Genomic DNA, 27,334 nt, shown 5'->3' with positions numbered 1-27,334 from the left:
ACCCGAAGATTTCTTGAATGAGCTGCTCCCTGAAAGCCAGCTGATAAAATTTGGCATTTTAGGCAAGCTCTAACACATCAGGATCGATGAAATAAGTTTTATCGATGTGCTTCAAAAGCCAGGACACTTTTCAAGTGTTGCCAATAGAAGCTGCCGCCACTGAATCATCCGGGTCCGTTACGTGCAAAAAACAAAAACAAATAAAGTGAAAAACCAATTTTGAGAAATGATTTTTGATGGCAGAGGGCCAGAATAGATTATTCTGGTATTTCAGTAGAGATACAGTCGTGGCAGGTCAACAATTCCAATGTATACGATGATTCCAATGAACATCAGAATCTCCAACAGATTCACGTCTTCCCATGAGCCGTCACGCCGAATTTGCTGAAAATCTTCATCCATACATACTTATTAGTGTTTCCGCACACGATCTTCATCATTTCCGCCGTGAAGAGCATCAAAAGAAAGTCGAGAACTCGAGCGAATCTCCGAGCGCCGCACCGCAGCGATGTGCCGATATGGACACCTAGCTGTCGTCTTGGTTGAAAAACTCGACGCGACCTTGAGCATTTGGCAAACTGTCTTCGCCATACGTTGTCAAGACCCTGAAGCACAAAAATAAATCACTGTCATCAATTACAAACCGTATGCACCGCAGAAAACACACAGCGAACGAAAACAGAACTTACATGCAAGTACGCGCTGACGTTCCAGGCTCCCGAGGCGAAGTCTCGCTGCCGAAACCGAAATCCAACGTTTGTACATTGTTGCCCGACTAATAACCGCTGCTTTCGTCGCAAAAAACGAAACCGAAACCGGCCGACGTGCTCGGTGTCAGCTTTTGCTTCCGAGGAGCGCGCGGCGACGCGGACGCCATTTTCTCCGGCTGACGGTGCTGCGGCCGTTCAAAGTTTTATTTTTCACGGCGCCCCCTCATGTCGAAACACTGAAACCAAGGCTGAAATCGAAAGAGCAGTTGTTGAGCTCGCTAACTAGATGGCGGAGCACGTCCACAACGCTCCAAAATTAGCTTTTTTGCGCGGGCGATTTGAATCGATCATATGCGAACGATCGCCTATGGCGCGGTAGCGAAAGAGTTAAGCTACAGAAATATTTCCTCGGCCATTGTGACATGCATTTGCATATCACAGTGTAACCCCCCCCCCGCCTTTATGTAATGCCCCACCACCCAGGGGTCTTTAAGGGTCAATAAATGATGACGATGATGATTTCACATATCAAGCTACCAGCCATATAATGTTAATATGCACTTCCCCTGTGCATTTCTGTGCCATTTTCATTTCCTCCTGTCAAGCAAAAGCTGACTTCAAAACATCCACTGGCACTTTTTCCTGCTTGGATGATTCTAAAAAGGGATAAAGCTGTCTGCAGAATCTGCCTAGAGATGTCTACAGGCAAAGTCATCAACAGGAGATGCAAGGCCGGGAAGTGGGGACACAAAACGGAAGACTTGTGAGGAGAAAGTGCGCTCACCTTGAAGAAGAGTATGACATCAAAGTGTTCTGCCTTCATCTCCCACCACTGACGCATGGCCTACGAAGAATACACAATGCATAATAAGCAGCTGCGCAGTCAATAACTTAGCAGTGCTCCACCCATATGTAGCAAGCTATTTCATTCACCGTGTGCATTCAACCAGTGCGATGGCTGGTGCTCGGGGCTTCAAACGACTAAACACTGCACCAGGAAAAGGTAGAAGTGAGCCCGGCGCTGAAGTGTTTATAACATGAGAACATGCTGTGTACATTCAAGAACACAAAAGGAAAAAAGAACACGAGAAGGAAAGGCACACTGCTGTGATCGTGCGGCTGAGAGATCGGAGCCGGTTCTGCACATCTGCCATAACAATCCCACAGTACAACAGTGATGACGTCACTACACAATTCCACATTGATCTACAGGTTCATGACGTCATTCCACAACCATTACATACCTTTGAAAAAAAAAAAAAAAAACTGCGCTGAAAAGAAAAATGGCCGCGCTAGGGCTCGAACTACTCCTCCTTGGGTTGTGAGCCAGGCATGTTCATTCGAATTGGTTAAAGGAAAGCCTTGTTGTGAAAGTCTTGTTGTGAATAAAATAACATAAAAGTACAATTAAAAATAAAATAAAATAAAGAACAGTGTCCGTGTCTGCGAGTGATATGCAAAGGGGACCCCAGGCCACTGAAGGGACCCATCGAATCTATCGTGTCATACACTTAAGTATCCCCAAAATTTTCTTTACCCTCTAATTGCAATTAGGTTCGATTCAAAGCACCTGCTGAATGGTTAGCATGGATTCATTCCAGCTTATCAAAAAATAACTGGACATGCAGAGCTGAGACAAGAACAAAGCAGATCTAGGATTGAGGTGACAGCATGGACAGCAAAGAAAACATTCTGAAAGGTTGCCTACACTTGTAGGAAACTTGCTCTTCTCTGTTAGTAGTATCTAATCATTTTCAGTGAAATCATACTAGTAAATTGCCAGCCCTTGGGAACTCAAAACGCCGACAGTGCAAATAGTACGCAGGTGAGAGGGATTGAGAATGACAGAACCTCAAAGGACTAACAACTATTCTGCTTAATCTTGGTGCTGCTGGTCTTTTAGTGACCAAAACTAACCATTAGCCCAGACAGTTCTTAACTACTCCTGCAAGTGCTAACAGCAAACTGCACGGAATGCTGCCATGCAATATTAGAGAAAAGTATAATCACTGCACAAAGATTTAAAGAAAAAAAAAACAGCAGCAATGAAATGGATGCTGGTCAGTCTCTCAAAGTCCTGCTGAATGCAACCCCCATCCAAGGATCACACGTACCGGTGTCAGTTTAGCCTTGAAGCTCTCTGGGACGCTCAAGGTGCGTGGGTTGAACTCTGGATGGCTGGGCAGGCGGCCTGCGGCATCCCTGAAAGAGGCACCACTCAATGTTGAGCAATGGCTTGGCTGCTGTAAAGCTGTTGACAAGGCTCCATAGCAACACTGGATTAATGGCATTAATGCAGCATCGCAGGCCATGATGCACATCAACACCTCATAGAGTGCACGAGAGCCATACCGTATTTACATGACTGTAAGTCGACCTATCTTTTTAAATTTGAAAATTTGAAGTTGGGGGAGTCTAGTTACAATCGAAACCAAAACATGGCACCATATCAATAAAGGCAAGACAAACGAGAAATCAGGGATGCCACAATGTGGTTGCAATCTTATGCTTACTCTACGGCTCTACCCAGTAGCATTCGGCTATTATGCGAGCTTGCTCGAAAAATTTTCCTTTTTTTTTAACTTTTCCCTGCGCATCCGGTGCTCAGAGGAGCGTCAACAGTTGATGGAAGGACCGCCGTGCAAATGCCTTATTAAGTTTTATTTCGCGTTTTTTTGTTTTTCTTCATGATTCATTATTACGGACAACTCTCTTTATGGAAACTTTTGTTCGGGAACCAAAGTGTCCTTATTAACGAGACACAAGGGTAGACTAATGAGTTGTGCACCATTACAAAGAAGGAAGAGAAAAAAGCGACCAAAAATTTGGTGTCTACACTCCTTTAACAAAAAAAAAAGTGACGGCCCAAGGCTGGATAATCCACCTTGTTGTATATGTGGGAAGTACCGTATTTAATAAACAGATTAACACAGCGCTACAGAACGAGGACAGAAGGAACACGAAAAAGGACGGGCGCTGGTCCTGTGTTCCTTCATGTTCCTTCTGTCCTTGTTCCATAGCGCTGTGTTAATCTGTTTATTAAGCATGAACCAACAAGCCCACACCAGAATCCTCTTACCGTATTTACTCGTGCAATTTGCACACTTTTTTCTTTAAATTAAGGCTTCAAAAAAGGAGTGTGCAAATTACGCGAAAATTTTTGAAACATGTCCTAAAAAACTCTACATAGGTCATAACATGCAATTTATACTGTATACTGCTGCTTATATGTAGACACCCCATCTCGCACCCCTTGCTGAGCAAAAAAAAAAAAAAAGTTGACTCCAAATCGAAGATGCCTACCCCCTCCCGCCCCGCCCCACGTTATGTAGTTCCCCGCGGGATGGCTTGACAGCGCAGACGCAGCTCAAAGCAATAAACGAGCAACGCTACAATTGTGAAGACAGCGGTGGAGGCAAAGGAGATAACGGGTGATGAAACGGGGCCCACGCGTGCGGCCCAGCTGACAGCATCAAACCAAACAGCAAACCGTTAGGTAGTTTCAGATTCAGGTGTATGCGCAGCTGTCCGTCTGGGAGAGCGACCGCCAGCACGAGCCAGCCAGGTAAATGGCGCACAAATCATGCCCTCGCCACTTGTACGTTTCACAACCGCACATGGTGACACGGCCGTGCTGATCTTCCCAAGCCTGCCTCGCACGCATCCGCACCCTCAAAACATAAACACACAGTGCCGTTACTAGTACTCAGCGTCTTGGCCTGCTGCCAAGGTCTGTGCTGTGGATGGCACCAACACCGACAGTACAAAAGTGAGAAAGAGCTAATGCTCTCGAATTAGTTTTAACAAGTCAGGTATTATCGCAAAAACCGGCATATAATACGGACCTGCACATAATATGAGGTGTAATTTGGGGATAGCAAAAACGGGGAAAAAAATGTTTTGATCCATGTGTAATGTGAGTAAGGAAGGGCAGTCAGCTCGAAGGTGTACCGGAGGTTGTGGAAGCTGACCGCCCTCCGAGGGGGGACAGGTCAGTGTGGTTGCTCGCAGAATCCACAAAAGCTGCCCACAGAACTCAGTTCAGTACCCGCTTGAGGGTGGAACACTTTGCCAGAGCAGTCATCCGCCTTCGTGATTGCCCCCCCCCCCCCCCCCCCCCCCCCCCCCCCCCCCAACTTGTACTATTTTTGGAGTCGCAGCTCCAAGTGCAGTCTGGCATCAGGCTGCCATGGCAGTGCTAGACCACTGCAGCTGGCCCAGTGTGCATCCAACTATCCAGGATGACACTGACACACTCACCTGCGCTTGCCCTCTTTGAGGAAGTCATATGATAGGTGCGCCCATGTTTGAAGCCCCGTGGCACCCGCACCACCTGTTGCCTTGGCTGCTTGCTCAGCTTCAGACTTGGCCTGCAAACCATAACACCAACTTCTTCAGGCTGTTCAACAGCAGCCGCATCTCAAGACTGAATCCGTACATAATGTCGGGGCACAGCAATACCACCAGCCCACATGCTGCGAGACTCTGCACATTAGCAAACGCTTCTGATCACAGTTTCTCCTTAACATATCTACGCTGGCGGTACAGTACCGTGCACTGAAAATGGAGCGAGTGAGATGGCTCCTGACCTTAGCAGGATTGATCAACTTTTGTATTTGTGAATCACAACAGCTGACAGATCATGGTGTACATGACTCCTGATGCAAATGCACCTGTGACAGTTACTCATTGTCCCAGTAAATTCATGCTACAGGATAAAACAAAACAGGCAGCTATGCTGATGTAATGTTTCCATCTCCCAACAAATAAATTGAAGTTCAAGCAAGAAAACACAAACTGGAACTTTCACATACACAACTGAAACCAAATGGGGTTTATTGGGGTTTAACGCCCCGAAGCAACTCAGGCTGTGAGGGATGCCGCAGTGAAGGGCTCCGGAAATTTCGACCACCTAGTGTTTTTTAACGTGCACTGACATCGCACAGCACATGGGCTTCTAGCATTTCGCCTCCACCAAAATTCGGCCGCTGCGGTCGGGAATCGAACCGTCTTCCAGGTCAGCAGCCGAGCGCCGTAACCACTGAGCCACCGCGGCGGGGTTGAAACCAAATGAAACCCAAAGGTATTTACATAAGGTTTCCAACTGGTTCCAGCAGCGCTTTTGGAATTTGAATGCATTTTTTCATCGCAAATTAGACAGGACATAGGAAAGAGACACAAGCTCAGCGTTTGCCCTGCGTATGACTCTTTCCTACATTCTGTCTATTTTGCGCTGAAAAAATGCATTAAAATTACTAAGAACAACTAGCCCACCTCTCTACTGTAAAAAATCTGCTTTTGGAAGTTCCAAGTGGTCTTTCTTAACTGGGGAGGAAAATTTTAATGGCACGCAGCTGAGCCCAAAGTGATTGTCTTTAAACAGCTACAGATTTGGCACTTCCAAGCGTACTACTATGTATATCAGAGAAGACTTGGGCCAAAAGCACTACTCCTGGGGTTTTTGGTTCCCATACACACGCACCTTGGGTGAGGCAAAGTCAGCCAGTTTTCGGACTGCAGGTGACTTGGTGCCGGATGATGGAGTGCTGCTCATGGTGTCTCGCTGCTTGCGCTTCTTGGACTGCTTCTGGGGGGTCTGCGGGGCAGAGACGCAGCCACAGACTTGGAACACACTGTTCATGCACGTGAAAGAAAGGCCCATGCTTCCTAAAATAAAAATTAAGCTTGCACCATTCGTGGGTGTCACCAATGCTGACACGAGCACAAGCAGGCAAGGATTGGGACGTTGTTGATGCAGCTGGGTCGGTGAACACATGATCCAGTCCAGCTACCCAGCCCTTCACTACCATCAAAAAGAGCATCAAACGTTGCAGACACAATAATGGCTCCAGATGATTTGAAATCTTTTTTCAACCGATGACAAGGGACACATACTAACCCTACACATTGGATATGGGTGGGGCAAGTCATCTAAGCATGTGGTTTTTGCTAGCAGCCTTTCACATTCACTAAGGCCATCCACATATGCCTAACTACGTCCACTGCACAAAGAAGGATCCTCCCACATCCCTCCAATTAATCCTGTGCCAGCTGCAGCCACCTTATCCTCGCAAATTTCCTAATCTCGTCCTCCGAACTGACTATACTGACCTCAGGTACACTAACACTCTCTCTCGCAATCCACTCTGTTACCCTAAGGACCCATCAGTCATCTTGCCTTCGCATTACATGACTTGCCTGTAAGGCTGCTATGGATAATCCCAGGTGTTTTTGGTGCACACGCTGGAGAAAGATTTTTATGGAAGTAGAACGTGTTGTCGGGCTAGTTGGTTGAATACTTCAGACATGGCAGTTGCGCGAAACACACACACACAAGACAGGTTACGGGACGAGCGCAACCTTGTGTCTTGTGTGTGTGTGTTTCGCGCAACTGCCATGTCTGAAATTTTTATGGAACACACTTGAAAGCGCGCTCCTGCCTCCTGCAAGCGCGTCTTGGCACATGGCCTTAGTCCTCCTTTTCCGGCAACCTTGGCGAGGGGGCGTGCATAAACACAAGGTTCGAGATGGCTCGAGCACACCAAGAAGTCAGAGAGAGAGAGGTGTAGCTTAGTGCACGGTGCGACATCTACTCCCTTTCTCAGCGATGTTGCCAACTCCAAGAAATTTTTGGCGCGCCAGATATGATGCGCGTAGCGCAGGTACCAAATACCTGGAAGATACAGATCTGGGCGCCGCGCTCGCATCTACTACTGTCCTGCGCCGCGAGCATGCGCAGACCAGTTCCGGCATGCGCGCGTGCGCGCAGGCGCACATGCTTTGGAAGTGTCCATAGTCGGTGCTTCAGTGATCACCGTCGTTGGGTGTGCTGTCTTCCAAAAAGCCCTTGTCAGAGATATCTTTCCAGAGAAACATGTCTTCGGTACTGTCCAGTGCGTTTGATATCCTGCATTTCTTGAAATTACAACTGGTGAGCTCCTCGGGAATGCTGGCCCAAGCGTCCGCCATCTAACTGCACAGCGTGGCTGGAGAGGCCTGTGTCCATCAGCAGTAATGTAGCACCGAAGCTTTCGGCAGCTACGATTACTGTCCTTTTACAAGCAGTCAAGGACTGATTCGCAGTCCCGATACCATGGGAGGCGCCACCATTCTGGGTGTCACGAGGTCAGGTCACCATAGTGACCAGGTCACCATAGAGACCTGGTGTCGAAATTGAAACTACTGACCTATGCCATCGCTAGATAGAGCCTCCTCTCGCTCGAAGCGTGGTGGTAATGGCGCTCGATAATAACGAAACCGGAACTGCATATTTTCACATGTTAACTTTTATTCCAAACTCTAGCCAATACAGTTCTCTGAATACCTCCGATAAGCATTCCTCAGCCTTTCACATTAGGAGCTAGTAAAATATAACACTCACAGGCAGCGAACAGTCCCTACCTAAAGCTTAGTGTCCACAAGAAAGTGCAGCACCAAATTTTCAAATCATTGGGGTTCCCCCACACGGATACAGTAGTGGCTCTAGTAAATCCGTCCACATGACTAGCTTTTGCCCGGCACAGCGTCAGAAATTTGAGCTATTATCTCGGGATGGTAGCGGCGAAAGTTGTAATTTTGCTTGTCATGGTGATATACACTGCTTGGCTCCATTTTGAATTCCTTGAGTTGGAGATTACAGTCTTATTATTATGAACGAAGTTGCGCAACACTGTCAGGGTTGCCAGGTTAGGCTATCAAGACACACATGGCTGCATCTACCTTGGCCAACTTTATGACTTCTGTTGTAAATAATCATTAAACCTTTGCAAAATTGCACTGTCTTGTTTACACTGCTTTCGCTTGACCAAACAAACAAAATACGCTTGTTCTGACATCACTTTAAAGGCTGACGCAACAGCAGGCAGCAGTGAACTGTGCCACAATGCTGGAACGACCAAGGGAGGCTCACCTTTTCTGGTGACTCGGGTTCAGGGTCCGAGACTGTGTTCTCGTCAACACCGCTGCTTGCGGAGTCCGACTCGCTCTCATCGTGTTTACCGGGCTTGAATTCATCCTCAGAGCTACTATCCGAGAGCAGCATGATGCGTCGCTTCTTGCGTGATGGCTGCATGAAAGGTGCATGTTTGGGAGAACATGATGAAGATGGTGATTTGATTTGAATGGTGCAAGTGCTGCTTAGCTAAAGAGCACCATGACTAACGCGTTTTTTTGTCTGCACAAGGTGGGCTCAAAGACCCATTTTTCCGATGATTTCACCAAAGATGAGCCGAGCACCATGGTCAGGAAACAACAGCTTGTGCCCATTGGAAAAGTGGTGGGTACTCGGCAGCACTGGGGATCGAACCCCCAACCTCCCGCATGCGAGGCAGGTTCTCAAACCACTAGGCCACTCTACGGGTGTTTGAGGGAACAACCGCGGAGCCAACCAGTTAATCCAGGGTACCAAGCTGCACTACCAAGCTCGTTAATTATTCTAATTAAGTGCAGTTCGAATTATCCTATGGATGCTAGAATGAGCGGCAATCGCGCCCCACCGCACAGGCAGAACACAAGGTAGCCACATCTAAGTCGAAAACAACTAAAGAAAGAAGTGGTGAATGCCCCTCAAATGAGCCTCCCCAGCCAATGGTGTCGACAGATTCTCCCCATCTCTCCCTTGATCGACCCCTTAGGACCTGCTAGTGTGAAATCGCAAGGTTTTTCAATTTCTTTATTATGTTTATTTCTTTAGTGCAATTCATGTTATCACTGTCTGCATCCTTAGCCAAAGGCAAGTTATGGATCCATGCACTGAAAGCAAGGAATTTGTCGACGACAACTGTTTTCCACTGCATATCAAAATAATGAAGATATAAAACTGAAGCAAAAATGCAAAATGGTACACACAGATAGCTCAAATTAGACAAATGGAGAAGCACTAATGAGTGTATAGCAAAATAATACATATATTACCTAGGTCAACGAATTCACTCATGAATGGACTCAACCGGGCTCACTCACACTCATTTCAGATCATGACCCGAGTCGTGAGTGAGTCCGGACTCTCGTTCAGATCATGATCTGAGTGGTGAGCAAGTCCGGACTCATATTCAGATCATGATCTGAGTCGCGAGTCCAGGCTCACATTCAGATCGCTATCTAAGTCCTGGTGAGTCCGGGCTCACATTCAGATCATGATGAGTCATGGTCAGTCCAGTCGAGATTCCTGTGCACTCATCAAGATGATAATGCAAAGCTATTTCATTGTTTCCTGATATGTAATTTGTGTGGCTGTAGCACTCTAGGGGATTATCAAAACACGAGAAAAGTTTACTGGCCGCCGCGCCTGGTCTCGTTGGATATTACCTTTGGCTGGCTGTAACGCAGTTGCTGTAGTTCTTACTTTGCAGTTTCTTAATTGGCTGCAGAACACAAGCAGCGGCCTCAGATCTTTGCGTCCTGTGAGCGGCAGCTACAGGCCTCTCAGCCAGGCCTGCCTACAGTTAACAGCTCATCGCATCACAGTGTTTTTAACATTTTTTTTTTTTGGCATTTTAACTTTAAGTAAGTCATTAGGTCTGAACGAGACCTAATGACATATTACCTATTTTTGTTGCCTGATTAATTGGCCAGGTATGTGCCAGAAACAAGTACAACCGGAATGCATTTGTTTGAGCACGTAACTTTAGTGCTGAAATATATCATGCTATTTATGATCCAAAACACTTGATTTACAGAGGAGTGTTGTCCACATTAAAAGTAATCAGTGAAGTACATTTGCTTGTGTTTCTTCTGCCAGGGTTCCGCGAGCATCATCTCTAGGTTGCCTAAGCACTCCAGCAAAACGTCTGAATTCTCATCGGCAGAGAAGTAGCATGTACAAAAGCACGACTGCAACGGTTAACAACTGCCTTGTGTACATCACCTGATCACAGCCCAACGACTGTGGCACAACAAAAACCTGGAACCGCTTGTGCTGGAGCAGTGGAGGCATGGTCGAGTGCTCTGAAAGCAAAATACACCTGGGACTGCATGCAATGGGGTGTTGGCTCCATTAACCTCGTGTGCTCGGCTTTATTTTGGAAGGATAAGATGCTACTAGTCATGGCTGCGGCTAGCGGGTATAAAAGGACACGGAGCGGACAGGGAGAAAGAAAGAAAGGGGGGAGCGATAGAAGAAAGGATAGGGGTAGGGCAGCAATATACGCTATGTACAAATACAGGATATGGAAATATAACCGTTGTTTTCCATTTCTAGTAAATCTGCAGCATATTCGCTGACCTCTTCTAAGCCAGCGCAACCAGTCCATGGACTGGTCCCCTGTTTTGGGAATAATAAAAGAGTTCACCACCACCACCAGCATATTCTACTCGCTATAGGCAGACTAGGCAGACTATTTACGTGAAGCGGTGTCAGCCAGGTACTCCAAGTTAGAATTAACTATTGCAGATGCCGGTTTGTTCAAACTATCGGGAGTTTTCCCTCATTGAAATACAGAGGCCTGAACCAGGATCCGGCTGTCGGTTCGAATTTACTGTAAGTTCGAATTAACGAGATTTCACCGTATAAACCAACTGTTCTACACATCCAAGCACACATACGTTCACCAGTAAAGGATGCAAAGAAAACACACCCACATGCAGGGTTGTCAGACAGCTCAGCAGAAGGTCACAACACCCACCTCCTTATCACCTCCCTCCTCCTCCTCTTCATCCATCTCCTCCTCTCGACCACTGTCTTCAGCTGAAAGACAGAACAGAAAGTTTCTATCACAACCAAGAGCCTAAAAAAAAGCACTCACACCTTTCACCCTGCCCCACAGCACAGAAGACAGTACACTGCTGAGCCTCGCCGAAGAGCTATAAGCAAGTTGAAAAATAAAGGAGCAGTGCTGGGTGCTGCACTTGGCAGCAGCATTTACAACTTTCCAAGAAAGCTTGCACTGCCATTGGTGCACATAGAGAGCCGCCATTCATCATCATCATCATCAACAACAAACAACAACCTGACTACGCCCACTGCAGGGCAAAGGCCTCTCGCATGTCTCTCCAACTAACCCTGTCCTTCGCCAGTTGCGGCCACCCTATCCCCGCAAATTTCTTTATCTCATCCGCCCACCTAACTTTCTGCCATCCCCTGCTACGCTTGCCTTCTCTTGGAATCCACTCCGTTACCCTTAAGGACGACCGGTTATCTTGCCTTCGCATTACATGCCCTGACCTCTTGATTGATTCCTCTTGATTTCGACTAGGATGTCATTAACCCGCGTTTGTTCTCTCACCCACTCCGCCCGCTTCTGGTCTTTTAACGTTACACCTATCATTTTTCTTTCCATAGCTCGCTGCGTTGCCCTTAACTTAAGCTGAACCCTCTTTGTTAGCTTCCACATTTCTGCCCCGTAGGTGAGTACCGGTAAGATACAGCTGTTGCATACTGTTCTCTTGAGGGACATTGGCAAACCGCCGTTCATGATCTGAGAGAATCTGCCATTCTTATTCTTCTAGTTATTTCCCTCTCATGATCCGGATGAGCGGTCACTACCTGCTCTAGGTAGACAAATTCTCTCACTACTTCCAGCACCTCCATTACAGCCAGTATCAACCCCTTCACATCCACCGCTCTATCTGTGCCCCCTGCACAGCATTCTCAGCCATCTTTCTGGGGGCACGGTGAAACCAGAGTCCCTGCAAAGGATTGCCAATAACTCGCGCTGCAGCAGATTGCAGCAGGATATTTTTTTTTATTGAACACTCAAAGTGCGTGCTTACTTGAGCACCTAGACATTTTTTTTTGCATATGGAAAATCCTGAAGCAATAGGGCAGGTTAAGTGCGCAGGTTAAGTATGGGCAGGTTAAGGGTTTGCCCTCCCACTGGCTCTCAATCTTTTCGTCCTAGGCTTTGCACAGTACACACCTAAACGATGGGCTCTGCTTGACAACACTGGGAGGCATTCAGTAAGCAAAAAAACTCCACTGACAAGAATCAAGATGCAGGGGGGATAACACTTCAGTTACTTTTCCCCTTGGCTCGTGTCCAGGCAACGCAGCCTCTTCAACAATCTTTTAAATCTTTTCAACAAGTTCAGCTCTCCAGCTCACAGAGAAAAATTTTTCTTTAGCCACTTTTTGGCAGTGTACGTGGTTGTTGTAAACAAACAAACCCATTACACATAAGAATTTTTTCCTTCCTTGGAGCTTCTGAAGCTGGTGCTGAACCAGTCTTAACCATCAGGCTAGGATTCTGAGTCCGATTCCTCACTTTGATAATCGCTGTCATACTAACCACTTTGCGTGTCATCTAAAAAATCTGTGCCTGCACATTTCAGCATCACCTTAACTGAAAGCAGTGAGACAATTTCGACCTTCATGCAACTCCCGCTTACTCGCAAAAGCGTTTTTTTTGTTTGTTTTAAACCAGTAGCAAGGAAAGAGTTTTTCCTTTCTTCTTTTTCTTTTGCGAATACGCCCTAAAAATTCACAAAGGACATAATGCACAATGCATCGTATAAACGCATATAAAAGCTGCACAAATGTCTCACCGTGTTTTCCCGAAGAAATATTAAAAAAAAAAAGACCCATGTAAGGGCCACACCTAAACTTTCCATGAACCACGAAATGCACGCACCGTGGCCTCCGCGATCAGCTTCGGCTGCGAGCAACGGTGCGCTTGATCGCGGAGGCCACACACACGCACAGAAGCTTTCAGGTGCTGCCCACGGATGGCGCCCGAGGCCAAGCTCATCCTCATCATCAACTTTTTCCTCCGCTGCGAGCTTTCGCTGTCCATATCGGCATCAGCATCACCAGCTCCAGCCTTTTGTGGCTGTCAAAGGCACATGATTTATCACGATGGGCAAGCACCTTAATAGCTACACGGCTGGGAGTTTTCTCTTGAACCCGGCAAGCTTGCGGCAGCCTGGAAACTCGACATGGCTGAGAAGTGTGGCAGTTGCGACTGCAGCGTGCCTAAATTTTCGTAAGTGAGATACGTACAATGTCACGACGGGGGCAACTTTTCATGGAAGAAAGTTTAAGGGGGTACGAGGGTCTTAAAACTGACCTTTTTATTTATGGCTAGAGTCTCATGAAATTTTGCACACAGATGCGTTTTTCTCTTCTGATTCAAAATATGTAATCATAATTGAGCTGGTGGTCTTAGATCAAAAGTTAACTTAAATTCTAAAGTGTAATTAGGTAATTTGTTATGCAGCTTTCATGAACTTTCTCACTGCATTTTGCTCCTTCAATTACATGAATTGATAGCCACCGAATTCCCATACCTGATGACATTCTTACTTTTTTTGTTTAGGCCATGTATAAATAGCAATTTATAGCTTAACGAGTTGCAGTGTTAAATACTGTGACCTCTTACTCTTGACATAGTATGTCAGGATGACATGCCCCTAGAGAAAAACAAAGAACGTCATCGGGTGTGGGAACTCTCTGGCTATCAAATCATGCAAACAAAAGCAACAAAATGCAATGAGAAAGTTCATTAAAGCTGCATAAAAAATTACCTAATTACATTCCAGTCTTTGTAAGATTTAAGACCACCAGCTCAATTATGATTACATATTTGCAATCAGAAGAGAAAAATGCATCTGTGTACAAAATTTCACGAGATTCTAGCCATAAATACAAAAGTTAGTTTTAAAACCCTCGTCCCCCCTTAAGGGCCTATTGTAGCTAACAAATCACCTGCATGAGGACACTATTGCTGCCTTTTTCCATCCTCATCCTGTCATCATACCTAGTACAATATAACTTAAACGCAACTTCACAAAGTGCACCTGCCAAAATTTCACAAAACTGAAATATTTGTAAAGTTCAAAAACATAAGAACATCTTCAGAATTCTTGTCTGCTACAGAGGAACCAATGTGCAAAAGCATCACTGCAACTGTCAGCTTCACCACATGGATACACAACTGCTTATGGCATTATGTGTGTGCACATACGTGATTACACATGAGCGGCTGCCATGCGACGGGAAAACACCTTTGACTTTACACGATGCAAATCTTCAGCCCTGTAATATGTAGACCTATAAACTGCGTCCACATGAGTAAGGGAACATGTCCACACCTTTGTAATATTTTAAGGCTGGCAAAGAGAACTGATAATGACTTAATTGTGCATTATTTTCTACTTTACCAACATGCACATGAAGGTGAAGGTATGTTTGCAGGGTTTTTTTCAGCACCCAATTTATACAGGAAAGCTCACAAAAGTAAGCTTTGGTAGTGCCTGCTAGTCTGTGAAATGAAATTTGTTAGTATGTGTGGCCCGGTGGTCGACCAACAAGAAATAAGTTTCCTCGTAAACTCACATCCCTCAAATAGAGTTCCAACTGAAATAAAGACGTCCACACACAAGCTGATCAAGGGCCTGAATCAGCGTGGCCTGTGTGCAGCACACTGGCAGAGGTCTGGACATCTTTGAACACGGCTCGGGTACGAAAAACAGACATAACTAATTGTAAACTTATACCACTTATTCTTGACACAAGCAGTCACTGTATCAGTCCACACTCCAACAAAATCTGCGTGAACTAAGAGCCCTTGGTTCCGCAAGCCAAAGAGAAAAAAATGACCACAGCATGTGTGCTGAGTGCACCCTACAAAGCTGGGCAAGTATAAACTCTACAGACCCTCCTCGTGGTCTTCATCTGTGGGAAACAGCAAAACACGGTCATTTGGGTCAAGGGAGAGTGCTTTTTCTGCCTGTTCCACTCCTTTGGTCCATGCGGCCTTGGACAACTGTGCAGGGATCTCAGGATGGTGAGCACCCTTGAAGGGCTTGGTCAGCCTGCATGCATCAAAGGGCAGTGATGCACAAAGATACGACAGCAACGATAACGACAGGTCAGTACACATCTACACGAGTAACCACAGAACTGCAGACTATTATGTTTTGAGAGGTTGACAAAAGCTTACATCGCACAGCGTTACTAAAGGGAAACAGTAAGGGTGTGCGAATAATACCTTTTCCAAATCAAATAGAATACAAATAGCGCAGCTTCGCAACTGAATCAAATACAAGACTGTAGCATGCTTTCGTTGCTACAGTCAAACCCGATTATATCGAACTCGGTTAGATCGAATTATCCTTTACGTCGAATAATTTCCGAGTACTGTAAAGCCACAACGTGAATGTATAGGAAAATGTACAGCTATATTGTACAAAAATAAGCAATCCCATCTGATAGATCAAACTTCGAGCAACGCCAGATGACTACGAAGCTGGCTTTCCCTCAACACATCTCTGGGGATTATCTTTCTCGCAGGTCCTATTGAACATTGGACAACTCTGGTTGACTTGAGAAGCTGGCTTTCCCTCAGCACATCTCCGAAGGTTAGCTTTCCTGCATGGACCTGCAGGTGCTATTGGTGCTACGTAGCGTGCACAAACCTGGACGTCAAATGTGCTTACAGGAGCAGGATGAAAGCTTACCTGATCTTAACCCATCCTCGAGACGGGGGTGAGTCGAAGAATCGGACATGGACTGATGGCTGCTTGGCACGATTCTGCACAAAGGCTCCTCCCGATGGAGGTGCAGTCACCAGGGCTGGCCAGTAGGGGTAGCCCTCTAGCTTGGCCCAGACCAAGTCGTGGAGACAGGGCGCCCCTCCTGCACGACGAGAAACAGCGAAAATAAAAATCCTGTGTTACTTCTGACACGATTAATTTTTTTACAAAGGGCAAGAATATATCTTAAAGAAAACCCTTTAATGGTGCATGTGTGAGCTAACGATAAAATAATGCCACATAGCAGGATGTACTCATGGAGGTGAATGGATAAGCAAATGATCGTACGAATACAAACTACCTAACTACCTACATGCATTTTACCACGGAAGCTGATTACCAAGCACACTAGCAAGCAATTGCACTCACTTAAAAACGCCAAAGAAATCCCACTTGGTAAAAATAAATTCCACAAGAGATGCGACAAGTGCACGAGGACAGTCCTCTTTCCAGTCACAAGAAGTTGAGAGCGTGCGAATAGCTACAAGCTGCGCCGTATGCCAGCAGCATTGTCAAAATTTGCCAGAGAACAATGTTTCTCCTCCTGAATAGTCTTATTTTTTATAATTTCAACTCCCTTGAAGCATTGCACTACAGGTGCCGGCACATGGCTTACAGATGATTATGCTACCACACTGCCACATTGCTCTGTGATTAACTCTGAGGTCTCCAAGGTGACCTTGGTGTTTGCAAGAATAGGGAACATGAATGTCATTGACACAAAACGTAAATATGCATTCTTTTATGCTCACTGTAATGCCCTTACGTTTCCTTGTTATTTTTTGTTTTATGCTGTGCTATGGATTACTTCATGGCACAACACACAGCACATGAAGGAAGACGGGACAAGTGCTACAAGGTAGACAGGACAAAGGTAATCCATCTTCAATGTGATCCAAATAAACAGCACTGATGTCTTGCATAACCACCAACATGCTGTAAAAGTGTCCTATTCCATGAAATGCTTAAATGCTACCTGCTCTGCAAAATGACCAGACACGGGCATGCTGACACGTTATCCGTAAACCTTAACAACTCATAAGTCACGTACACAGAGAGAAAAGAAGCCTACAGGAACAAACACCGACTTAACAGTGAACTCTTTCGTTACTATACCATATCAAACATATAGCCCAAGGTTTTGAACATACTACCAAAAACTGAGTGCCCGTGGACCAGCTATGCCGTCTAGTACATTTCTATAAAAACAAATTTTTGGTTTTGTTCTTATTTTTTAGCTCTTAATGAGAGAGAGCATCGTAAAAAACAAAACTTTGATCAGACGTAGTGATGTCTGTTGGTCATCATGGCATCCATTTTGCTGCACAGTCCTCAAAAGCAAAAGGCTACACCACACACTTCAGCTGATCTCTATGCAGTCTTTCTTTTTTATTATTATGAGAGCAGCAGCGATGAGTTTAGACAATGATATTCAACGGTCGAATTTCAGTTCAGACAGCAAGACTTCATCTCAGAGGCCCAAGACATAGCCCATTTATGTACTGCGTGCATTTTGTAATTGATGACAGAGCTTCACATTGTGCTGTCACAACCTGCAGCCAAGATATTTTACGAAATATGCCAGCAGGTCTTAGATTATGATGATATTGAGGAAGGCACACCTCCTTTAACCAGTATAACCTATTTGCCAAGAACTGAAGAAATAGAGTAAAGGAGGAACTGCAAGCCGTGCTATCAAAAAACAAAAGCAGAACTCAAAAGAAACGTAATGTGCAGCACATGCCAGATCTACCTCTGTTTCACATCTTCATGTGACTGCCTTTCCAAGTGGCACAGCAGTCATGACTCCTATATTGAAAGGCCACGGAAAATGCAGTGTATCATGTACAAAGCTTAAATTGTTAAGAATGGTAGCTAGTGCAGATGTTTGAGTATTTCAGTTTTTTTTTATCAATTTCCTGGCTCAGTGCACCCAATTGTTTTTGTTTTGCTTGTATTCTTTTTCTATGTTCCCAGCGCATTTGACAAATATATTTTCACAGCGCTTTGCACACACAACTTGGTGGTTTTTTTATTTGTAGTGTAATAAACTACAGTTTGATGCATTACAATGCCCAATGCATATGACCCTTCTTGAAGGAATAAGCATTACAATGCACAATGAATATGACACTTCTTGAAGGAATAAACACTCAAAACTAGCCAAGTGCAAACACGAACAATTATATATACAAGATCTTCTGTCATTAGGTCTTCTAAGTCGGGGCCTCTTCCTTTACGTTCCTTCCATCCCTGTACAGACATCTTTTGCACTGTTGTCAAGTAAGCCTATCCTGAGGTGCACAATTACTTCAAATATTGCATAATGTCTCCGTGTTACTTGAGAAGCAAATCACTAGAATATTTAATTTTTGCCTTGTGCACAAGCATACAATCCCTAAAAGTACTCATTTTCGTTAAGCCCTTCACACTTATGTCATGCCGGCACTCCAACTGGGCACACTGTGTGAATACTAACAGGGTTATGATGTCCTAACAACATATGCCACTAAGACCCCACTCTTTTTCCTCCTGTCCTCAGAACTGCCACTCATTGTGCTCCCAGAAAAGATCCAATGTTCGTACATTTTAGAAACGAATTCACGGCCATAATATGGAAGAGACTTCAACAATCAAAGTCCTCTCATGCCTTTCCTACCAAAAACTAGGCAACACACATAATACACACACTAGAAAAAAATACTGGTGCACATACGTACGAACTCAGAACCGTCATACTTTTGTAGATTGCAAGTTTTAACATCCTGAAGAGACATAAAGGCAATAAGGGATGCCATAGTGGAGGGCTTCGAATGAATTTACTCCACCTGGGGTTCTTCAAAGTGCACTAGCATTGCACAGAACATGGGCACTTTTGTATTTCACCTCCATCGAAATAAAGCTGCTGCAGCCAGGGTCGAACCCATGACCTTGGGATCAGCAGCGAAACACCAAAGCCACAGCACCATAGCAATATATACTACCATACTTTTCTATGTAATGCGTAAAGAAGGTCCAAGGGCCTACACCTGCACACGTGATCTCAATTATAGCTTTCAATTTATTTGCAAGACGAGGTGAAGGAAAAAGGTCTTTCCCCTGACAACAGAAAGCACAACAAAGCAGAAAGACTGCAAATTCGTGCATGTAGTACCATGAATGTTTAGAAAGTAAGCAAAATCAAGAAGCCTGCAATGTCACTGACGAATGTCACTGACGAATGTCACTGACAAATGTCACTGACAAATGTCACTGACAAATGTCACTGACGAATGTCACTGACATTGCGCACCACCACTAGTGCACATCATTAGTTTTCTCCCCGATGATCCGTACTAAAGTTTTTTTTTCTCGTGCAGTAGCTTTAAAGTGAAACACATTCTTTTTCTTGCACACTGAGCTCACCATACCTCATTTTCACTACCATGGACATTCCAGGCTGTGTAGAACAGGCACCCTCCACATGATGTGACAGACACCATGATAGGGAAGCAGGTATACCTTTAGAACTGGTTTTGATAAATGGGCTATAGAAACACACAGCTTCTCACAGTGGTCCTGGTTCGCCAGTATGGCAACGGCAGCTGCTGTGCTGAATAATGTGCTTATTACAATCAGTTATGTTGCCCTCAGTTGAAAACATTGTTTCAATCTGCTTTGATAGTTAAGATGTGAGCTTTTTCTCTGTGAAGCCTCAGGCCAAATCTTCAGTTAAAAAAAACTTTTGTTTCCACTGCTGGTGCGTCAGTGTGAGGAGAGTCACAGTAAGGGGATTTTAGGCTACTCCCAATATCTTTAGGTAGACATCTCCAAGCTATGCTTCATACAGAAATACAATGACGCTATAATTACAACATACACAAAGTTTCTAGTGGTGCTCTAATGTTGCATTTCACTGGCTACAATCGCAAGCAACATTGCTATGGTACCTATATTTTTCTAAAAGGCCCAGATCTGCCTCGTTTTACAAAATCTAGTGTTCTACACATTGTAAGCAGTTTTCTATACACACTGCTATACCAACCATCCTTCAACGAACTCACCAACTCAAGGCCAGATATGGTTCTTTTTAGAATTTAGGAACAGACACACAAGTATAAGTAAAAAGAAAAATGTAGCTTTTTCTCACTGGGCGCTTCAGTAGCCACACTGTTTGAAACTGGGGCACGAACACTATTAAAGCCAAAGAAAAATCCTCAGCTTTCCTTAATTTGTGTACCGAATTATAAAGAGCACTAGTTCTTTTACTTTGACACTTATAAGTGGCATACGTGGCCAGCTGTTGTATACTTCAAGCAGCCTGCCTTCATCCACACGAAACCGCTGTACGTCGATCCCAGCAGCTTGGTTGGGCATTTTTTCTCCGCCACAGGTGCATGATTCCTGGCGACTTCTCGAATGCGCTTCCTCCCGACTTCTTTAATAAATGTCACTGCGACAGAATCACCAGAATTTAGTTTCCGGGTTTTTTCTTCCTCCATTACCTCGATCAGAACAACGGTCTACGCGCTACACCTTCTGTGCTAAACACGTGTATTTGATGCGCGGACAGTTAAACGAAACGGTTCTACAGCAATCATAAGATCGACCATCCGCGCAACATCAACGAGAAGACAAGGACTCCTCTCTAATGCACATGTAAATGGTGAAACACTGCGGAGAATGAACAGCCGGATAAAGAAAGCGTAAACAGAAGCTGCGCGCACCCGTTCCCTCCCTAATTACCTCACACGACCACGCACTGCGCCGTCCCATGCGCTGCTCGCACGCAAATGACAAGACGCGCGCTAACAGATGAAAAATAATTTAAAGCCCGCTACGAGACCTTTCGATGACGGCGTCCCATTTGTGATGGATTTCCCTTTAGGCGAAGACGACTTTTTGTCCTTGCCGTTTACGGTTGGCGAGGCCCCGCTGTCTGTTTTTGTCGGCGCTGCCTTGGCGTTGGGGGTCTTGGTGAAATAGGCGAACAATGTGTTCCCCTTTGGCATCGCGTGTAATTTGTTGGGAAGAGACGAAGAGTGAACAGTGACCGCAGACTCCTCGCACTAATAATGCGAGGGATACCACCTTGCTGCCTCGGGAAAACAAGTGTCAAGAGCGGCAAAACGCAAGCGCGCGCTGAGAACGAAAGGGAATGAAAGCGCGCGAAATCATGGTTACCAACCGAATCTGTCATTGCGTTGTACAGATTTAACTGCTCTTATTATTATTTACTCTAATCAAGATAAAGAAAGTAGTAAGTAGTACCACAGTGAAAATTTCATTCGAGCTTTAAGCAATAAAAATACCAACATTTGAACTTCTCTTGATGGCCCGAGATGTTCTGAAGAAACAAGATCCACAATTTTCATTTTGTTTTCGATCATATATTTCCTTGTCGCCATAAATAAATATGCAGCCTCATCTTTGAGTACAGCAGTCAGATTTCCACTGAACCCTTGATATTGTGTTTTTTGCATATGCCTTTTAGCATGGTCTCAAAATATATCCCCAGCAGGCAAACTCGTGGCAACTGGGCAAATGCACGCAGCTTAAACTAAAGCTCACTTTACTTAAACTCACTGCTCATCATTTTTTACCAGCGTCTTTGACTAGTAATGCTAATGAATGAAGCCCCATTTGATGGGGAAAAGCGATAAAGAAAGGACGCTTTTCCTGTTGTACCACTCAGTACAAGATAAAATACATTTGGAACATAACTGCCTACACATTGAAGCTTGCTGATAGCAAATGCATAAGTGTGCCATCGAGTTCTTTGTTGACAAGAGCATTTGTATTTCTAGGACGTTTTGCTTACATTCTTTTGGTTCCATGCTGTTTCTAGGCATTTTTCTCTCTCGTTCAAAATCGGGTGTATTCTGAATTTTTTGTTGCTTGATCGTTGGCCTTGTGGCACATTTTTTTTTTTTCGTTCTTGAAATTTACTTGGGTGCCTGTTCATTGTTTCCTTGACATACCATTTTTTTTTTTTTTTCAGAAATGACACTGCTGTGCTTTGTTTTTAAGGGCAACAGCTGCACAGGGCATTTCATCTAGAGTAAGCAGCATTGTCATTGAAGTATGTTTGTAACTGAAAACCCCATACTCACCTGATGGCCAATAAAAATACTAGTCCAGATGGTTTGGTTTACAGGGGTTTTAACGTCCCAAAGCAACTCTGGCTATGAGGGACGCCGTAGTGAAGGGCTCCGGATATTTCGACCACCTAGGGTTCTTTAACGCTTTCTTGAAAGTCATGTGGTCGAGGAGTGCCTGGCCTGTGGACCTTACAGCAGGGGCTTGCATGGACCAGAAGGCAGCACAGCTATCGCTGGCACTTCTTCAGCATGAAGGAGTGTGTGAAATGTGAAAAAATTTTCACTAGGTGCATACACACATGTTCATATCGACAATTAGTTCATTTTATTCACCGTGCACTCAAAAATCATCCACTTAGTCAAATACTGAAGGGAACATTAAAACCGATGTGCACACAAGCAAGGTGCAAAAAATAATGAGAAGCATAAACGGTCAACCCACTGCAGTAGCTCAATGGTTAGGGTGCTCGGCTACTGAGCTGGAGTACCCAGGTCCAAACCCGATCACGGCGGCCGTGTTTCGATGGAGGCGAAGTCAGTGCAGTGCACGTTAAAGATCTTCATGTGGTCGAAACTATTTCGGAGCCCTCCATTAAGGCACCTCTTTCTTTTATCACTCCAGCCTTCCTCTCTTCCCTCATGATGCAGTTGAGGTGTCCACTGAGATTGAGATGTTTACTGTGCTATTTCCTCTCCTGAAAAACTACTATACTACACAAATGGTCATCGCAAAAGTGTTACAAGTAAAATGTCAGAGTAGTCTTTGGCAATAGACAGTTGAAGATTGAGCCCAATGTAGAAATTCCCGGAACTAAGATTTCTGTCTGGGCTACCTGGTTTGTGCCAAATACCGAAGCCAAGAGCTCAGCAAGAGGCAGATAGAAACAAGGCACTAAAATGACAAAGGCCACTTTTGTGCTTGTCATTCTTGCACCACTATACTATCCATGCCTACTTTTGCACTGTTTTAACATCACACATGAATCGACTGGTTTTGAAAGAATTAATTCCTGTTTCATTTTTGCTCTTTTATTTGATGCTTGTGGCTACCATGTGCCATGGCATAACTGTATTGTATAATGAGCTCTTAGATCATTATAACATGCTTACTTTCTCTCTGGCTTCTCACCAGCTTCAGTTTCACCCTTATTTTGCAGAAAAATAATTTGACAAGGTAGCCTTGCTTTTGGTTGCATACTTGGCACAGTTTGTTGACTAGAATATTCATATTATTTGGTATCCACTTTGTAAATTATCCTTGCCAGGCTTTGTGTCCCATGTCTCAATGTCCACACCTCTTATCACTCAGTTCATGTGATACAGTCCATTCGACCACAACCACAAATCTGTACAACACCAAAGAGTGCTTGGCAGTGCAGCTTGTGTATGTGCACATATGCATCTCAGTGCTCTGACTGTACTTGAAACCAGCACAAATAAAGGCCTACACTTAGCAGCAAATAAAAAGGGCCTGGTACGCACACTGGACGGACACATGTATGATTTATTTATCCCTCATAAGCCAATTGCAGCACCTGCCTACTCCATAAGCTGTCATAACTTTCCTGGCCTCTTGACCTGTAAAGATAAAAGAACAGTGACAGCCTTGAAAACCACAGAAACACTCATTGTCAAATCATAGCACAAAGTTGACTATAAGTACACACAACAATGGATTGAGTGTGTGCCTTTACAATGTACTCCAATGGTGAAGTCCATAAGTAAGCAAATTCAAACAGAACTGGGAATCAGTGCAAAAATTTGAAAGGCCACCAGAATGCACAACTATATCTTTCCTCTAGCTAAGTATCTGAAACTCGTTAAGCAGTGGATTGCATCAGCAGTCCTCACAATGCAGAGACAAATGTGCAGACGAATTATTCTTGGAAGCGACCTCATGCTCCATCTACAAATCTTCCACATAATCTTATGTAATTCTTGCAATACAATAACAGGTCTCTTAAAGAACACCCACAGTGTAAAGCATGATAGGCTTTACATGCTTCTCTTCACCAACTTTTCATCTCCGAATGTACATGACACAGTCTATTGACTTCGTTCAGAAATGCTAGGTTTCAGAACTGATGACAGCAAACACTCCAGCAAAAAGTTAAAAGTAAAAATGCCTATTGATAGCACACCATTCACAGCACTGCGCAAAACTGTCAGTGGTTCCTTATGTCTGCAGGGCGCTTAAAAACATGAAGGGGGTTGCATAAAGACACATCATGCCTGCTCTCTTTACCGGCCCTGGTGAACATAAGTCGCTAGTGGCAATATATGTCAAGAGACCAAAAGAAAATGTTCAGTTTAAAGAACCATGTCAGGATTTCTGTACTTGGTGCAGTGACATTTACAAAATCCTGTTGTCCTGTGGCAAGATGCACATGGAGCAATTCAGAAGATGCACGAAACAAAGGGCTGACAAACAATTTTTCCAATACATCTTGCTTTAGTTCCCAGCAGTAAGGCTTCATGTATTTAACTTAATGGTTCTTCAAGTGCCGGAATAAGTGCTCTTTTTTTGTGTGTATGTGTGCTGCTATGCGAATAGAAAGCAAGGCAGACATCTAAGAACAGTCGTCAGCCTGCCCTGAGCACTTTTTTGCCTACTTGTCGCATGCTGTTATCCGAAAAGCTAGGCGCAAGCAACTTTCAAAAATCATACGTTAAGAACAAGTCGCCACGACGAATTCGGGCTTTCGACGGGAATAAGCAACACGCTCACGTGTTTGCGGATGCAATTTCTGAGCTCCTGGAACTCCTTCGCGCAGTCGTTCATCTTCAGGTCGTCCGCCGCGACTACGCACTTCCCATAAAGCACAGCCTGCAAACGAGCAGTCACTGCGTTTGCAACGCACGGATGGCCAGAGCGCACTCGGCATCCTCACGACGCCAGCACGATTTTCAAACACAGGCGCGTACTGTAGTAGTCACCTTTATCCCTGATAGTTTGCAGGGCTAAACGGCTCAAATCTTTCATCATCAAACGTAAATGACTCGCAAATGACTCGGCTCAGCCACGCGTAGCACTCGGCTCTTACCGTAGCTCCAGTTTACTGCAGCGTAACTACGCTGCACGATAAGCGAGACACGATCTTTGTTTTACACGCAACATTACCTCTTTGGAGCACTTGAAGAACGCATCTGGGTATGAATTTAATCGCTGTCGGGCTTTTTGCACCGAGTTCATCGCTGCCAATCGAAAACCACAACCACAACCAATACACTTGCCATGCCCGCCCGCCTGCTATATAGACTGGATAAACATGCGCCATAGGCCTCTTGCGCTGGAGTTTCAGGTAACGTGGCGGCGCCTGGTGGCGGCAAGGAGAAGTTGGCTGGGTAGTACCAGGTTGGGTCAGTAGTGAGCCGTGGCTGTGGCGGCGCACGTTTCTAGCCTGCATTTTGCGTCGATTCGCATGTTTTTCTGCACTGTTGTGAGTGCGATAAGGCTCGTCACTTGTGACAAACCACGCCGCGGCCTGGCTGTGGCTTAGTATTTAGAAAACCGACGCTCCGTGTGCCTCAGCACGAAACGCAGGCAGCAGAAGGAATCGGAGACGCCGATCCGCCCGAGAGACCTCGCTCAGTCTCGAAAAAGCGTCACCGTCTTTACTGCTGCGTCGTGGGCTGCCACGAGCAAGAAGGTCTGAATCCCAATATCAAATTCCACCGTTTTCCTTCAAGGTCTCACGAAGCGGAGCGCCGGATGCGCTGGATAGCTGCAGTTCGACGCACTGAGTAAGCGAACCTTCGCGTTGTGCTGGCTGCTTCGCCTGCCTTGATGTTTGTTTGGTTATCCGCGTTGCTGAAATTCGTTCTTTTTGCACATGCAGTCCGGACGGCAAACCGTGGGATGCAGTGCCGAACATCAGGATATGCAGTCGCCACTTTGTGGGTAACGAGAAAAACAATCCGGCCAATGATCCCGCATATGTACCTACAATCTTCCCCGCAGTCTACAGCCGGCCTCATCCTCCTTGTGTTCGTCTTCTTTTGGCGCTTACCTGTCTCAAAAAATGTATATGTAGCGAGCAGCCGCATATGCAGGCGTAGAATGAGAATTTATGCATTCTACAACACAACTTGTCTAGTAGATCCCTACATAGGCAGTTGGACCAAGCAAGCAGCAAAGCAGCAAAAAGTGTACCATGACAAGCACCAAACAGTAGGGAATGCACAACAAAGCAAGCAGCAAAAAGTGAGAAACGAATAGCATAATTAAGAGATAATATCAAGGGAATGCACAACACAGCAAAGAGCGCAAAAAAAAAATACATGGTATAATTAATATGTCATGTCAACATCTCACTTCAGATAATCACTATTAAGGCAAATCGACAAATCAGCAGGCATGGCTGGTGATTCACGACTAGAGACCCGGCCACTGCGACAATTGAGACAATTCTACTGGTGCAACGTAGTGAGGTGGCCAGGTGCGTGCAAATGACCACAATGGGCGCATTGATTAGGTGCGAATTCGCTACGCACTACGAGCAGCGCAGCGTCGAGAGTGAAATGTGCACATTGTCGACCTCAAACCAGCACGTATGTGGCAGCGCGGCATCACTGATAACAGCAAACGTGTTCGAGCGATGTCGTTTTAAGGATGAAAAGCGACATCAAGAAAACGACACCAAGCGCGCAGCGCACGATCTCGCGCTGCAGCGTTATTCGGCTGCGAGCTCATATATGCATTGCATCATGTTAGCATTTGCTGAAGGAACAAATGGCGGCTACTACAAGGCAGGCATGACTACTTGTTTAGCGAGATGCAGTCAAGAAAGACTGCAGGAGGCCCACCGTTTCGTGGCATGCTGAAAGACCGCTGCTGGCGCGGCGTGTACCGTCGTGCGCTCGAGCAGTCCCGTATGCATGTCTGTTTAGAACTGCTGCGAATTCATATATTGCAAGTATTTCATCGCGTTGGTGCGCTTGAATCTCGAAGCGTGCAGACCTTATCTGAAATTCAACTTCGTACGCGACTCTCCACTTGCGAATGACACCGCGTTGAAACTTCGCCGCTTATTTCTTGAACAGAGTGCACGTACTTGGCGTTGCATAATTTCTTCC

General features: G+C 45.2%; 2 protein-coding genes across 2 annotated transcripts in view; both read right to left on the bottom strand.

Moving 5' to 3' along the window:
* LOC149370116 (DNA mismatch repair protein Msh6-like) overlaps positions 1–21,325 on the bottom strand; it is a 74,303-nt gene extending 52,978 nt beyond the window's left edge. Inside the window, exons 1-9 of the mRNA XM_089560082.1 lie at positions 21,004–21,325; positions 16,104–16,281; positions 15,301–15,458; positions 11,333–11,394; positions 8,620–8,775; positions 6,193–6,306; positions 4,971–5,080; positions 2,825–2,912; positions 1,495–1,554 (exon numbers count right to left, since the gene is read on the bottom strand). Of these exons, the coding sequence (XP_089416208.1) occupies positions 1,495–1,554; positions 2,825–2,912; positions 4,971–5,080; positions 6,193–6,306; positions 8,620–8,775; positions 11,333–11,394; positions 15,301–15,458; positions 16,104–16,281; positions 21,004–21,169 (1,092 nt within the window). The 5' untranslated portion in view covers positions 21,170–21,325. The remainder of the gene's footprint in view (positions 1–1,494; positions 1,555–2,824; positions 2,913–4,970; positions 5,081–6,192; positions 6,307–8,619; positions 8,776–11,332; positions 11,395–15,300; positions 15,459–16,103; positions 16,282–21,003) is intronic.
* Positions 21,326–23,742: 2,417 nt separating this feature from the next.
* LOC149370115 (NADH dehydrogenase [ubiquinone] 1 alpha subcomplex assembly factor 8) lies at positions 23,743–25,519 on the bottom strand. Its single transcript, XM_089560071.1, has 3 exons — positions 25,380–25,519; positions 24,987–25,085; positions 23,743–23,836 (listed from the first exon to the last, which is right to left on the bottom strand). Exons 1-3 carry the CDS (start codon positions 25,449–25,451, stop codon positions 23,813–23,815), a joined length of 195 nt encoding a protein of 64 aa, XP_089416197.1. The 5' UTR covers positions 25,452–25,519; the 3' UTR covers positions 23,743–23,812.
* Between the last annotated feature and the right edge of the window lie 1,815 nt (positions 25,520–27,334).

Source organism: Amblyomma mixtum, chromosome 1 (genome assembly GCF_055824585.1).
Source record: "Amblyomma mixtum isolate Tamu chromosome 1, ASM5582458v1, whole genome shotgun sequence".
Taxonomy (NCBI): Eukaryota; Metazoa; Arthropoda; class Arachnida; order Ixodida; family Ixodidae; genus Amblyomma; species Amblyomma mixtum.
The sequence above is the reverse complement of the archived record's forward strand: the minus strand, read 5'-3'. Positions and strand labels throughout refer to the sequence as shown.

What these genes read in the sequence shown, in the direction of transcription:
- LOC149370115 (XM_089560071.1), bottom strand. Translation starts at nt 25,451, where the DNA reads ATGAACTCGGTGCAAAAAGCCCGACAGCGATTAAATTCATACCCAGAT. An exon ending in TCTTCAAGTGCTCCAAAGAG is followed by an intron (nt 25,086 to 25,379) that starts GTAATGTTGCGT and finishes GCTCGTTTGCAG; the next exon opens with GCTGTGCTTTATGGGAAGTG. An exon ending in GAAATTGCATCCGCAAACAC is followed by an intron (nt 23,837 to 24,986) that starts GTGAGCGTGTTG and finishes TTATCTTTACAG; the next exon opens with GTCAAGAGGCCAGGAAAGTT.